At 37.8% G+C, this 15,859-nt stretch overlaps 2 protein-coding genes across 28 annotated transcripts in view; one reads left to right on the top strand and one right to left on the bottom strand.

The window, feature by feature from the left end:
* The window catches only part of NIF3L1 (NGG1 interacting factor 3 like 1), a 23,272-nt gene extending 8,264 nt beyond the window's left edge, over positions 1–15,008 (top strand). For 17 of the 26 annotated variants that reach the window (XM_072742718.1, XM_072742711.1, XM_026002583.2 and 14 more), the window contains 2 exons: positions 8,410–8,493; positions 10,440–12,696. In XM_072742718.1, coding sequence (XP_072598819.1) covers positions 8,410–8,493; positions 10,440–10,624 — 269 coding nt within the window. In that variant the 3' untranslated portion in view covers positions 10,625–12,696. Of the gene's footprint in view, positions 1–8,409; positions 8,494–10,439; positions 12,697–13,511 lie in introns of those variants that run through there. The other 9 variants (XM_072742720.1, XM_072742726.1, XM_072742725.1 and 6 more) reach the window with 1 other exon arrangement.
* ORC2 (origin recognition complex subunit 2) overlaps positions 14,137–15,859 on the bottom strand; it is a 46,360-nt gene continuing 44,637 nt past the window's right edge. For both annotated transcript variants that reach the window (XM_026002570.2, XM_026002571.2), the window contains exon 18: positions 14,137–15,859. In XM_026002570.2, coding sequence (XP_025858355.1) covers positions 15,773–15,859 — 87 coding nt within the window. In that variant the 3' untranslated portion in view covers positions 14,137–15,772.

The following is a 15,859-nucleotide window of genomic DNA, read 5'->3' as shown; positions in this document are numbered from 1 at the left end:
GGAGTTACTTTCCAAAGAAAATGGATGGTAGAGATTTGACTTATGATCCAACTCCAAAACTGCTTTTTTGATTATTTTCTTTCAGACTTAAAATTTTTATCTGATTAATTATTTTTAAAGATTTATTTATTTATTTAGAGTGCATGGGCATGTGTAGAGGGGTGGAGAGGGATAGAGGGAGAGAGAGACAATCCTAAACAGACTGTACCACAGGGAGCTGGGAGTTAGGCTTGATCTCATGACCCTGAGATCATGACCCTAAGATCAAGATCTGAGTTGAAACTCAGAGTCGGATGCTTAACTGTGTCACCCAGGCGTTTCTGTTTTATTATTTTTTTAAATTAAAGTGTAGTTGACATATAATGTTTCATTAGTTTCAGGTGTACAACATAATGATTCAGCAAATGCTCACTAAGTGTGGCCACCAATCTGTCACCATACAATGCTCTTAAAATACCATGAACCATATTCCCTATGCTGTACCTTTTGTCCTCATGACTTATTCATTCTGGAAGTGTCTCCTAACTCCCCTTCACCTATTTTGCCCATTCTCCCTCCGCTCTGGCAACTGTCTGTTCTCTGTATTTATGGGTCTCCTGCTTTTTGTTTTATTAGATTCCATATATAATTCCTCATATGGTATTTGTCTTTCTCTCTCTGACTTTTATTTCACTTAGCATAAAACCCTCTTCGTCCATCCATGACAAGATCTGCTTTTTTGTGGCAGAGTAAATGTTCCATTATGTCTGTTTACTGCATCTTTGTCCATTCATTTATTGATGAGCATTTAGGTTGCTTCCTTAGCTTGGCTGTTGTAAATAATGCTGCAGTAGACATAGGAGTACATATGTCTTTTCATGTTAGTGTTTTTACTTTCCTTGCATAAATACCTAGTAGTGGAATTATTAGGTCATGTGGTATTCCTATTTTTAATTTTTTGAGGAATCTCCATACTGTTTTCCACAGTGGCTGTACCAGTTTGTATTCCCATCAACAATGGATGAGGGTTCCTTTTTCTCCCCTCCTCAGCAACACTTGTTATTTCTAGTCTTTTTTACTTCAGCCTTTCTGATAGGTGTGAATGATACTTTATTGTGGTTTTGATTTGCATTTCCCTGATGATGAGTGATATTGAGCATCTCTTCACATATCTGTTGGCCATCTTTATGTCTTTGGAAAAATGTTAGTTCAGGTCTTCTGCCCATCTTTAAATCAGATTATTTGAGGGTTTTTTTTTTTTTCTTAGAGTCTAGTTGTGTAAGTTCTTTTATATATTTTGGATGTTAACCTGTTATTGGATTCATCATTGCAAATGTCTTTTTCCATTCAGTAGATTGCCTTTTTCATTTTGTTGATGGTTTTCTTTGCTGTGCAAAAGTTTTTTTATTTTGATGTGGTCCCAATAGTTTATTTTTGCTTTTGTTTACCTTGCCTGAGAAGACCTATCTAGAAAAATATTGCTAAGGCTAATGTCAGGGAAATTACTGCTTATGATTTCTTCTAGGAGTTTTATGGTTTCAGGTCTCACATTTAGGTTTTTGTTTTAGTTTTTTGTTTTTTTTTAAGATTTTATTTATTTATTCATGAGAAACACCAGAGAGAGAGAGAAAAAGAGAAGCAGAGGGAGAAGCAGGCTCCATGCAGGGAGCCTAAAGTGGGACTCGATCCTGGGTCTCCCAGGATCACGCCCTGGGCTGAAGGTGGCGCTAAACCGCTGAGCCACCCCAGCTGCCCTCACACTTAGGTTTTTAAATCGTCTCGAGTTTGTTTTTGTGTATGGTGTAAGAAAGTGGTCCAGTTTCATTCTTTTATGTGTAGCTGTCCAGTTTTCCCAGCATCACTTGTTGAACAGACTTTTTCCCATTGGATATTCTTGTCTCCGTTATCAAAGATTAATTGACCAAATATAAATGTGGGTTTATTTTTGGCTTCTATTCTGTTCCATTGATCTATGTATCTGTTTTTGTACCAGTACCGTACTGTTTTGATTATTAAACCTTTGGTATATCTTGAAATCAGAAAGTGTGGTGCCTCCAGCTTTGTTGTTCTTTTTCAAGATTGCGGTATCTATTCAAGGTCTTTTATGATTCCATACAATTTTGAGTATTCTAGTTTTGTAAAAAATGATATTGGTATTTTGTTAGGGATTGCATTGAATCTGTAGATTGCTTTCAGTAAGTATGGACATTTTAACAGTATTCTTCAAATCTATGAATCTCTTTCCATTTGTGTTATATTCAATGTTTTCTATCAGTGTGTTATAGTTTTCAGAATAGAGAACTTTGACCTCCTTGGTTAAGTTTATTCCAATTTTATTTTTGGTGCAATTGTAAATGGACTTGTTTCCTTAATTTCCCTTTTTGCTACTTCATTATTAGTGTATAGTTTTGCTACTTCATTATTAGTGTATAGAAATGTAACATATTTCTGTATATTAACTTCGTATTTTGCAACATTATTAAATTCATTTATTACTTTTAATCATTTTTTGGTGGAGCCTTCAGGTTTTTTATGTATACCATTATGTCATCTACAAATAGAGTTTTATTTCCTTCTTATCAGTTTGGATATGTTTTGTTTTTTGTTTAATTTCTATGACTAGGACTTCTGGTGGAAGAGTGGGTATTCTTACTCCTGATCTTACAGGAGAAGCTCTCAGTTTCTCATCATTGAATATGATGTTAGCCATGGGTTTTTCATATTATAGCCTTTATTATGTTGAGGAATGTTTCTTGTAAACCTGCTTTGTTGAGCAGATGTTGAATTTTGTCCAGTGCCTTTTCTGCGTCTCTTAAGATGATCATATTATTTTTATCCTTTGCTTTGTTAATGGGGTAAATTACATTGATTTTATGACTATTAAAGCATCCTTGCATCCCTGGAATAAATGCTGCCTAGTCATGGTGAATGTATTGTTGGATGTGGTTGGCTAATATTTTGTTGAGGATTTTTGCATCCATGTTCACCAAGAATATTGGCCTGTAGTTTTGGAGTGTCTGGTTTTGGAATCAGGGTAATGCTGGCCTTGTAGAATGTATTTAGAAGCTTTCCTTCCTCTTTTATTTTTTGGACTAGTGTGAGGAGAATAGATACTAACTCTCTTTTAAGTTTTTGTTAGAATTCATCTGTAAGTTCATCTAGACTTGTATTTGTTGGGAGTTTTTTGATTACCAATTCAGTTTCTTTACTAGGAATCAGTCTGTTCAGATTTCCTATTTATTCCTGATTTAATTTTGGAAGATTGTGTATTTCCAGGAGTTTATTCATTTCTTCTGGATTGTCCAATTTGTTGGCATGTAATTTTTCAAAGTACTCTCTGATCCTTTGTATTTCTGATGTGTCAGTTGTTACTTCTCTTTCATTTCTGATTTTTTAAATTTGGGTCCTCCTTGTTCTTGATAAGTCTGGCCAAAGGTTTATCAATTTTATCTTTTAAAAGAAATGGCTCTTGGTTTCATTGATCTTTTCCTTTTTTTTTTTTTTTTAATCTCTTTCACTTATTTCTGCTCTTATCTTTTATTTCCTTCCTTCAGCTGACCTTAACCTTGGGTTTTGTCCTTTTTCTAGTTCGAGTGTAAGGTTAGATTGTTTACTTCAGGTATTTCTTGTTTCTTGAGGCAGGCCTTCATCACTAAATTTTTTTTAGAACTGCTTTTGTTGTGTCTCAGATTTTGGACTGTTGTGTTTTCATTTTTATTTGTCTATATGTATCTTTTTATTTCTTCTTTGATTTCTTTGTTAACCATTGGTTGTTTAGCTTTCATGTGTTTGTGGTTTCTTCCAATTTTTTTTTTCTTGTGATTGCTTGCTAGTTTCATGTTGTGTGGTCAGAAAAGACCCATGATACGATTTCAGTCTTAAATTTATTTATTTATTTATTTATTTATTTATTTATTTATTTATTTATTTTGTTCAGTCTTAAATTTATTAAGATTTGTTTTATGTTCTCATGTGCATGTGCTTTATCCTGGAGAATCTTCCATACACCTTCCATTGGAAAGGTGTATTCTGGACTTTTTTTGGATAGAATGTTCTGTGTGTATCTGTTAAGTCCATCTGGACTAATGTGTTGTTCAAAGACACTGTTTCATTATGGATTTTCCACCTGGATGATTTTATCCATTGATGTAAATGGGTGTTAAAGTTCCCTACTATAATGGTATTACTGTCAGATTTTCCTTTTATGTCAATATTTGCTCTATGTATTTAGGTGCTCCAATGTTGGATGTAGATATTTATAATTGTTATATCCTCTTTTTGCATTGATTTTTTAATTGTTATGTAATGCACTTCTTTGTCTCTTGTTAGTCTTTGTTTTAAAGTGTATTTTGTCTAAGTGTTGCTGCTTCAGCTTTTTTTTTTTTTTTTATCTTTTGCTTCCATTTGCATGGAATATCTTTTTCTATTATTTCTCCTTCAGTTTGTATGTGTTTTTAGGTCTGAAGTGAGTCTAAAGGCAGCCTATAGTTGGGTCTTGTGTTTTATCTGTTCCACCACCCTAAGTTTTTTGATTTAGACCATTTACATTTAAAGTAATTACTGGTAGTTATGTATTTGCTGTTATTTTGTTCATCCTGGTTGTTTATGTAGTTCTTCTCTCTTCCTTTCTTCTTCTCTTGCTCCCTTTTCTTACAATTGATGATTTCCTTTAGTGTTATACTAAAGGTTTGGTTTTCTTTCTCTTTTTGTGTATGTGTTATAGGTTTTGTGATTACCAGGAAGTTTATTTATGGGATCCTAAGCATATAGCCATTTATAATTTTTTAAAAGTTTTTAAAATGAAATTTATTTATTTGACAGAAGCAGGGGGAGCAGCAGGCAGAGGGAGAGGGAGAAGCAAGCTCCCTACCCAGTAGGAAGCCTGATACTAGGCTTAATCCCAGGACCCTAGGATCATGACTGGGGCCAAAGGCAGATGCTTAACTGACTTAGCCACCCAGGCACCCAGTCATCTATAATAATTTGATGGTCACTTAAATTGGAACACTTTTTTAAAAAAGATTCATTTGTTCATTTTCAGAAAGCAAGCAAATGAGGGGAGGGGCAGAGGGAGACAGAGAATCATAAAAGCAGACTCCCCACTGAGCACAGAGCCTCATGTGGGGCTTGATTCGAGGACCCCAAGATACGACCCAAGCCAAAATCAAGTATTGGCTGCCAGGGGATGCCTGGGTGGCTCAGTGGTTGAGCATCTGCCTTTGGCTCAGGGCGTCATCCCTGAATCTGGGATCAAGTCCCACATTGGGCTCTCTGTGGAGAGCCTGCTTCTCCCTCTGCCTGTGCCTCTGCCTCTGCCTCTGTGTCTCTCATGAATAAATAAATAAATCTTAAAAAAAAAAAAATTGGCTGCCCAGCTGACTGACACACCCAGGTGCCCCAGTTGGACCACATTTTAAAAGGACTTCTTTTTTACTCCCTCCTTCATATTTTTTGTATATGTATTTTATATCTTTTTATTTGTAACTTTCTTCTAATTACGGATTTTTCTTTTCCACTTAAGGAAGTTAATATTTTTTGTAAGTCTGGTTTAGTGGTGATGAGCTCCTTTAACTTTTGCTTGTTTGGGAAACTCATTTTATATCTCCTTCAAATCTGAATGAATATCTTGCCAGGAAGATTATTATTGATGGTAGGCTTTTTTCCATTTAGCACTTTAAATATATCATGAACATTCCTTTTTGGCCTGTAAGATTTCTCCTGAAAATCAGCTGATAGCATGATAGGGTTTTCCTTATATATAGCTTTGGCTTTTCACTTGCTTCTTTTAAAATTCTCTTTTAGTCTTTGACATTTCAATTATTATGTGTCATGGAATGGACCTCCTTGGGTCCATCTTTTTGGAACTCTCTGTGCTTTCTGAACTTTGATGTCTGTTTCCTTCTCTAGGTCAGGGAAGTTTTCAGCTATTATTTTTTCAGATAAGTTTTCTGCCTCTCTCTTTCTCTTCTCCTTTTGGGACCTACATAATGCTAATGTTTGTTAGCTTGATGTTGAAGAGATCCCTTCACGTGTCCTCATTAAAAAATGTTTTTCTGGGATACCTTGGTGGCTCAGCAGTTGAGCGTCTTCCTTCAGCTCAGGGTGTGATCCTGGAGTCCTGGGATTGAGTCACGCATCAGGTTTCCTGCATGGAGCCCACTTCTCTCTGCATCTCTCATGAATAAATCAATATTCTGTTTTATTCATAGAGACAGAGAGAGAGGCAGAGACACAGGCAGAGGGAGAAGCAGGCATCATACAGAGAGCCTGATCTGATGTGGGACTTGATCCAGGGCCTCCAGGATCACGCCCTGGGCTGCAGGTGGCGCTAAACCGCTGCGCCACCAGGGCTGCCCTAAATCAATAATATCTTAAAAAAAAAATTTTTTTTTTCTTTTGCTCTTCAGGTTGAGTGTGTTCCATTACCCTGTTTTTCAGATTGCTGACCTGTTCTTCTGCATGCACTAATCTGTTGATTTCCTCTACCTTTTTTTCATTTAAGTTATATTCTTCAACTCTCATAGAGAGTTCTGTCTTTTATATTTTTTATATTTTCTGTCTCTTTGTTGAAGTTCTCACTGAATTGTTTTACTCTTCTCTCTAGTCCGGTAACCATCTGTATGACCATTATTTTAAACTCTTTACCTGGCAATATTGTTTATTTCTGTTGCATTTAGTTCTTTTCTGAGGCTTCATCTTGTTCTTTCATTTGGAATATATGTCTCAGGCTCCTCGTTTTGCTTGACTTTCTATGTTCATTTCTATGAATCAGGCAGAACAGGTACTGCTCCTAAACATGAAGGAATGGTCTTGTGTATGGGCCTTCCTGTATAGTAGACTGTGTGTGATTTTGGCTGGCAGCAGCAGTGTCTGGCATGGACTGGGAGTCTCAGGGCACTCTGCACTAGAGCTGTCCTAGTGGGATGGCGGTAGCTAAAGTGGGTATTGACTGGGATGGTCCCAAAGCTCTCAGAGAATGCCGTGGCAGGACAACTGAAGCTAAAGTGAGTGTAAGCCAAGTGTCTCAGGGTGTTCTGTGCAGTGGGTGCCTCAGTGGGGCAGCTGGAATGGAGGTGGGGCATGGGCTAGGGAGGTCCCTAAAGCACCCTGGCAGGACAGCTATAGCTGAAGGTGGGTATAGGCCAGGGGGTCCCAGGGCTCTCCATGCAGAGGGTGCCCTCAGCCTCTTTTAAAATACCCCCAGGTGTGCCTGGATGGCTCAGTCGGTAAAGAGTCTGACTTGATTTTAGCTCAGGTCGTGATCTCAGGGGCCTGGGATCAAGCCCTGTGTCAGGGTCTGTGCTTGGTATAGAGTCTGCTTGAGGATTCTCTCTCTTTCCTCTTCTCCTAATCCTGCTCACACATGCACACACTCTCAAATAAATCTTTAAAATATTTCAAACAGAGTAGTCACTAATGAAGTGCCCATTCTAGAAGCCTTAAGGGCTAAATAATTGTTGGATTTGGGCTTCAGAGTTTCTGTTATTTTATTCTTCAACTCTTCAGATGGTCTTTTTTTTTTTTTTTCTTTTTTAAGATTTAGTATTTATTCAAGAGAGTCACACAGATTGAGAGAGGCAGAGACACAGGCAGACGGAGAAGCAGGCTCCATGCGGGAAGCCTGATGTGGGACTTGATCCCAGGACTCCAGGATCACACCCCAAGCCAAAGGCAGATACTCACTTGGGTGTCCCCTATTTATTTATTCATGTCTTTCTTTCTTTCCTTTCTTTCTTTTCTTTTCTTTCCTTTCTTTCTTTCCTTTCTTTCCTTTCTTACTTTCTTTTCTTTCTTAAGATTTTATTTATTTATTCATGAGAACACAGAGAGGGGCAGAGACACAGGCAGAGGGAGAAGCAGGCTCCATGCAGGGAGCCCATCACAGGACTCAATCCTGGGACTCCAGGATCACGCCCTGGGCTGAAGGGAGGCACTCTACGGAGCCACCCAGGTGTCCCCCAGATGTTCTTTTAAATTGAATATGATATTTAAAAATATGTGTTATATTAATTTGTAACATACTTTTAACTAGCTCTTTTTATTTCTCACCTGAGAATAGAGATAGTACCTGGCCCACCTCTCAATGTTGCCTGGAAACCCAGGAGAGGTCACTCTACCGAGCAGCAGGGAGGAAGCCTAGAGCTGCACTGTTAGCACTCTTTGGTGGTACCTTGTGTGGGCTGTGCAGCCACATACATCTGAGAAATAACAGCCCTGTGCTGGACTACTTATGCAATACCAAAGAATAATTTGCTTGTTTATATGAAGACATGTTTTGTTATTTTTTAAAATTTAGTAAGCAAAGTTCATATACTGTTGATGAGACCAGGAGTGATACCTGCATTACATGAAGTATTTTTGATACAAATTGTAATATTAAAATGAAAGGAAATTGTAAAGTATTGGTCTCTTGTTTGTTTTATCTTGAAGAGTCTCCAGTCAAAGTTGTGGCCCTGTGTGCTGGTTCTGGGAGTACGGTGCTACAAGGGGCAGAGGCCGACCTTTACCTCACAGGTAGGACAGCCTTTGGGTCTCCCTTTCTTTTTTGTGTGTATGTTTTCTCAACCTTGGTTTATTTTTTACAAGATAAAAAATAGAATTTAGGATAGCACTTACTATATAAATGGATCTAACAACTGTAGTTAGTACTGAACTAAACAGGAACTACAGTGAAATTGGAGATAGACCATAATCTTTGTAGAGGGGGAAAAATCGGACAGCCCGGGTGGCTCAGCGGTTTAGCGCCGCCTTTGGCCTAGGACCTGATCCTGGAGACCCAGGATCGAGTCCCACGTCAGACTCCCTGCATGGAGCCTGCTTCTCCCTCTGCCTGTGTCTCTGCCTCTCTCTCTCTCTCATGAATAAATTTTTTAAAATCTTAAAAAAAAAGATTTATTCAACAGAGAGAGTGCACAAGTGGGGGTGGGGAGCAGCAGAGGCAGAGGGAGAAGCAGGCTCTCCACCTAGCTTGGAGCCCAATGCAGGGCTGGATCCCAGGACCCCAAGACCATGACTGGAGCAGAAAGCAGACACTTAACTGACTGAGCTACCCAGGTGCCCCTGCCTTCAGCTAGTATTGTAGAGTCTTTGCAGGTTCCCCCATGTCCATCAGAGCATGTGGAATCGTTCACCACCAGACTTGTCTTTCCTGAAGCATGGCTTCTAACAGAGCCCATTAGGGTCTTTCCTTCTATTATAGATTAAAATATTTTGCTGTTATAGATTAAGATATTTTAGGGGTTCCTGGGAGGCTCTACTAGTTAAGCATCCCAACTCTTGGTTTCAGCTCAGGTCATGATCTCAGGGTTCCAGGGTCAGATTCTGTGCTCAGCAGGAAGTCTGCTTGAGATTCTCTCCCTCTGCCCCTCCACCCAAGTGCTCTCTAAAATAAATAAGTAAAATCTTAAAATATACACACACACACACAACTTTAAAAAATGCTTGAATAAAAACTGTCCCATATATGAAATGACATGTACTGGGGAGATGGGAAAAATGTAAGGGATTGAAAATTTTTCAGGGGAAAAAACTTTTTTTCCTTATTTTTTTTATTAGAGCTCTAAACAGATTTCAATATTATGCTTGATATGAATAAGCCAAATTGTACAGTATATTTTTGCTGGTAAATTAGAAGTCATCAGATTCACAAGTGGGGTTTTTTAAAAAATGCAAAAACACTTGAGTTTTCCTAAAATCTTTTTCCAAAAGACGGGAGATCCTCTTGTACTTCAGAATTTCTAGAAATTTTGCCTAAGTCAAAGGAAAATAAATGCCATGTTTTTATTTTTATTTTTTACCTTGTCTTTAATTTAGAAATAACCTTAAATTTATTTCATCCTTATGAATTAGACTAGAGCTGATACTGAAAATTTTGGTGTTCATAAAGCCAAAAGGAGTCTTTGGGAAGTACACCCAGGATTTTCTATACCTTTTAATATTTATAGGAGTTTTTTGTTTGTTTGTTTGTTTTTTTATAGGAGAGATTTCTGAAAGCCCCAGTTCACTTAGTTTTTAATTTTATAATGGAAGCATTTTGGGGTTTTTGTTTGTTTTGAAGTAGGCTCCATGCGAGGCATGGAGCCCAGTGCAGGGCTCAAATTCATGACCCTGAGATCAAGAGCTGAGCTGTGATTAAGAATCACCATCACTCAGGCGCCCCAATGGAAACATTTTGAACGGGTGTTCTTATAGGTCTAGTTCTGGCAGTATTAGATACTGTTGTATATGTGGGTTTAGATACTTGACTTGAGTCTGCCAAGGAGAATTGGGAATTCTCAGTGGGATGGTCTGTCTCTTTCTAATTGGAGAACATGTAATGAAGCGTGAATATAACTTTCTAGATTTATGTGTAAAGTTCTGCTTTTTACACAATGAGAACTTGGTATTTATGCAGTTATGGTTCAGCATTCTACAGACTCCGTGTTTAATATTTAAATATTTGCTCCTTCCTCTGTTGGCAGGTGAGATGTCCCATCATGATGTTCTGGATGCTGCATCCCAAGGAATAAATGTCATCCTCTGTGAACATAGCAACACTGAACGAGGCTTTCTTTCTGATCTTCGAGATATGCTGGGTGCTCACTTGGAGAATAAGATTAATATTATCCTTTCAGAAACAGACAGGGACCCTCTTCATGTGGTATAAAGCATATAGAAAGGACAGGATGACATTCTACAAACCGGTTGGCTCCAACTTGAATGCATAACACAAATCAGAGTTAGACTCCTCCTGGAAGAATGTCTTAAAATGTATATTATTTCTGGTTTGTAAATCTGTTCACCAAATGTTCTGTAGCTCATATGGTGAAAACCATAACTACCATTCAAGAATATGTATTCATTATAAGATAATTAAGATTATAAATGTAAAGCATATATTCATTATAAACTCCAGGAAAGATCCACTAAAATCTGTTTACTTAGCATTCTGGTAAGTTGCTTGAGCAACTCCTTTGCTTAATTATAGATGGGATGTGTCATTCTAGATCTCTCTGCCCTTGGCTAGTTTAAAATGTACTTTAAAAAACTTGAGATTGGAATACTTATTTGTAGATAGTAACCTGCAGAGGGTTATATGGTCTGTCTCTGTTCCCATTCCCAGATCACTAATCTCTCAGCTGAATTTCAGAATCAGGATGAGGTTTTATTTGTTTGTTTGTTTTTTTCTTAATATACATGGTCATTATTCATGACTGTTTTAGTGCTTTTTAGGTAACTCACCTGGAATTTTATTAGTATTATAAAAAGATGGTTAGCTTCCAAAATATTCCCAGTTACCATACGATACTAATTTTGTGCTGGGCACTCTCAGGTATGTTATAAACACTTTTAATCTTTAGAAACAAGAATACAGGTATTATTATTTCCATTCTACAGATGAGTAAACAAACAGGTTATGGAGTCTGCCCAAGGCCACATAGCTAGGAAATGATGGGAGTTTGGACACAAACTCAGGTAGTCTGGTTCCAGAGTCTGTTCTTAACTCTTTTTTAATGAACATTGATAATAAACCTGATACAGGAGGTATGTAAGAAAGTCTGAAGGAAAAGAAATCCATTTTAACTGGGATTTTCTCGGATGGTATGGGAGGCTTTTCTTTTGAATCCTTCTATGCATATTTCCAGTTTCTCAGCAGAGAGCTTTTTCCTTTGGAATGACAAAAGCAAATCTTTTAAAATACTGTCTAAGATGAGAAAGGAAAGAATTTTACATTTCTTTTTTTTTTTCATTTGTTTTTATTGACGTTCGATTTGCCAACATGTAATACCAGTGCTCATCCCATCAAGTGCCCTCCTCAGTGCTGTCACCCAGTTACCCCATCCCCTCCTCGCCCACCTCCCCTTCCACAACCTGCATTTCTTTTGTGGGATTCTTTTCCTACCAATCATCTTCTGGAAGACTTGGGATCCTAATTTACACATTATTCTCGGCGGTTCACCTGTAATATTGATTCACTACAGAAATAACCAATAGGACTGAGCCTTAGAAATGACCCTGATTCCAAGGTTAGAGGAGGCAAAGGGTCAGAAGCCAAGGAGAAAGCTTTGATGAGGGATGGTCGAGGTCAAGGTCTAGGGAATGGGAGAGCAGACGGCTTGGAGATGATGCCTGAGAGGCTATTGTAATTACATATATGCTGAAGATCCGCAGGGGGCCTACAGAGGAGGTTTCCTGGGGGAAGGGTAGGATGCAATCAGGCACAGCTTGAACAAACACTGGAGAAGCAGCACAATGCATTGAAAAAGCCCACGATTCACTTATTACTGTCAGGGCAGAGAGCAGGAGGCAGGAAGGGTATGGTCAGAGATGATGCTTCGGAAATAGCTTGGGGACAGGGATTCTTAAACCTTTTTTTTTTCTTTATGGCACTGAAGGTAAGACGTGATCTCACCTAGAACATTTATTCACGCTGAAGGTTGTAGATTAGTGCCTTTTGCTGAGTTTCAGAAAGGATCTAATGGATCAAAGATTTTGATGATGATTAGACATTCTATTGCCTTTTTTTTTTTTTTTTTAAAGAATGCCATTGTTACTACAATTTTTAGTTTTGGGATGCCTGGTGGCTCAGTGGTTGGGCATCTGCCTTGGGCTCAGGGTATGATCCCGGATTCCCAGATAAATCCCACATCGGGCTCTCTGTGGGAAGCCTGCTTCTCCCTTTGCCTGGGTCTCTGACTGTAAAAAAAAAAGTTTCTAAATAAAATATCCTCAAATATGTCCCTCTGTAGTTTTGTTTTTAAGTATCACCAAAGATGAATTATTTTCACTTGTCAGATTTTCTGAACTGTTAACTTTAAGGTGTTAATTGTATATATCATTGCTTTTCTTTTTCTTTTTTTTTTTTTAAGATTTTATTTATTCATTCATGAGACACAGAGACACAGGCAGAGGGAGGAGCAGGCTCTTTGCAGGGAGCCCGATGTGATCCTCCGTCTCCAGGATCACACCCTGGGCTGAAGGCGGTGCTAAACCACTGAGCCACCCAGGCTGCCCCACTGCTTTTCAAATTTTAATGTGCAGAATAATGTATGGAGATGGAGTTTTAAAATGCAGATTCTTAAAATGCTGATTCAGATACTTGAATGGGGCCCAAGCACTTCAGTTCCAGAGAGAGAATGCTGCTGTTGCAGGATGTTAGGTAACAAAATAAGGGTGGTGACCTAAATATGGGAGGGCTCAAGGCCGAAGTGTGGTAGATGCCAAAATGGTTATGAAAACATGGTAATTAGCTTTCTATTAAACTCAGTTTAAAATATAACATTTTCCATAGCATCAGTTATTTCAAATTTATTTTCGGCAAATTAAGAATACTGTAACTTAAAGCTATTAAAACCTCATAATATTTCTTCCTTCATATTCCTTACAACTCCTCTATCTAGCATAGAGCCTTCTACGTAGTGTTCAATAAACATGAATTAAAATGTTTTAACAGCAGTTTGAAATACCAAAAGATAGGAGACCCTCCTAAGGGAGAAGTAATTACAGGAAGCCTGAGAATAAAGTCCTTTGCGTAACCCATTTTTATCCATCAGTTTTAGGAGCCACACTCTGATAACGCAGGCCCTCTGATGGCTCAGGACTAAGCTGCAAGAGTCTCCTCGCTTCCTAGAATGTAGGAAAATACAGTGCTACGGCTCCACATTTGAATTAGAAGAAATAGACTTCTAAAGTAAGTTTTTTTTAAAAAAAGAGATAAGCAAAATCTATTCCCTAAATTCACTGATCTTTTATATGAAATGCTCATTTATTAAAATGACAAACATGCTAAGAAAATCAGTTTCTAGAGTATCACAGGAACAGATTTAGCACTCTGCATCAGGAATCCAGTGGTGTTTAATCAACTCTTGTAGAGTGTAAGAATGCCTGTTCTGCATCCCCTATGCCGTTTTTGGACCTGTTCATTTGGCCATTTTATTAAGAGCAGCCAGAAAAATCAAGGTTTTGAGGTCTGTTGACCCTTGTCAGAAGCAAGTGATGTAAGTTGGAGCCTTAGCAGTCAACTTCTTAACTGATACAGTGTAAGGAACATTGATACTGAAACAAGTTAAAGTGTAGGATAATTCTGCTAAGATATTCAGATTTGTAAGACGCACTTAGAAAATTTTTGAAGGACTTAAAAATATTTTTAGTAAAAAAACCAGTACTATAAAAAAGTGATTCTATCCAAATTGGCTTTTTATTTATTAATAAGACTGTTGATACATACTGCTTGCAAATAGTATGGACACAAAAATTATAAAAATAAACCAGTAGATATTTAAGGGTGAATGCAAAATTTGCATATTAGGTCATTTAAAGATTTTATATACTTTGTTATAAGTTATAAACTAGATATATGAAGCAAAAAAAGCAAGGTGCGAACGAGCACGTATCATATGCTACCATTTGTGTTTTTAAAAGGAGATATAGACACACCCTTCCATGTGCATAGAATACCTCTGGAGGAATAAACTATCACTGGTTGTGTAAGGGACTGGATCGGTGAAGGGGAAGGAAACTCACTTTTCATTGAATATCCTTTGGTAACAATTTTAGAATCAAATTTATGTACTAGTTTAAATATTTTGATTATATGTAAGACTAAACAAACCCTCATATATGGACTTAACCAAATTAATCATATGCCACAAAGAGAAATGACTTAAATTCGGAGCCTTTTGGGAAAGTTTCATGAAAGGGGTTTACAAGATAAAAGTTTACTGCATCTGCAGCTCTCACTTATTTTGGTGATATTTTAATGAATTTCCAAGTATGAAGTATTTTAGAGAGTATGTGAAGACTATAAGCTGACCAGTACCCAAGGTTAGCCTTTTTCTCTTTCTTCAGGAAAAAATCTTGGTAAATATGTAGAGGGCTTAAAAAAAAATGTAGAGGGCTTGAAACTGTTACTTTAACAAAAAAAAAACTGAAATGTCTTACAGTGAGTTTTGGGTCTACTTAATCTAGAGAAATCAAGATTAAAATCAGCCATTAATATGCTACTCGCACATTATTGAAGAAAAACTGTCAATACAAGAAGTAAAATTTTATTTTCTGTTGTCTTCAAAACAACAACTAAAATGTAACTCAGGACTGTGTTTCTGTAGCCTGGCTTGTGTCATGAAGGTGATGGCACAGATGTTAGCTGTTCCAGGGATCATGATTATTGTTCATGCTTTCTAAGGTGGGTATGCACCCTCTACACTCATTATGCTTTTCCCTCTATCTCCACTGAACAGGGTCATGCCCTCTCCTCCCCACCCTACCAGGATATTGTCTAAATCCAAAAGGAGAAAGCTAGATCACCTACTCGTACGCATCCCTTTTGTTAAGCCCACCAAAAACAGTAAGATGATCTGCCCTCATCAGCTCAGACAACAGCAAATAAAGTAATAGGTTTATGTGATGCCAGTGTTTTTGTACTTCCACACTCTGGCACAAACATATCTGCAAACAGCTCTGGGAGTGTTTAAAAGGCCCTCAAAAAATTAGGAATAATATCCTCTCTAGTATAAAATAATTCAAAAACATCCAGCTCCAAATAGTCCCTGAGCACGCGGTTCATTCCAGCCCGAAGTCTCCAGAGAGGTAATGAATGAAAGGCACGTTTTCTCCAACTCGAGGACCAATGCATAGTACTAGAGATGATACACCAGCCAGGCTAATCAAGGTTCTAATTGATAACATTCCCCCCTCCCAACTTTAAGTCTTGTACACTGGAAAAGAGTCTAATGTTAGATGTAAACACTTTAGACTAGAGGAGTGGCAGCTGGGGTACACCCTTCCACAAAAGATTCAAGAGAAACCGATAACTTCAAGACTCTTCTTCTTCCCTTTCCAGGAAATCACTCAGTGTTCCATTGTCCACAGGAATTAATAAATATTCCACTCCATCAGTTCC

This window comes from Vulpes vulpes, chromosome 16 (genome assembly GCF_048418805.1).
Source record: "Vulpes vulpes isolate BD-2025 chromosome 16, VulVul3, whole genome shotgun sequence".
In the NCBI taxonomy this organism is placed as follows: Eukaryota; Metazoa; Chordata; class Mammalia; order Carnivora; family Canidae; genus Vulpes; species Vulpes vulpes.
The sequence above is the reverse complement of the archived record's forward strand: the minus strand, read 5'-3'. Positions and strand labels throughout refer to the sequence as shown.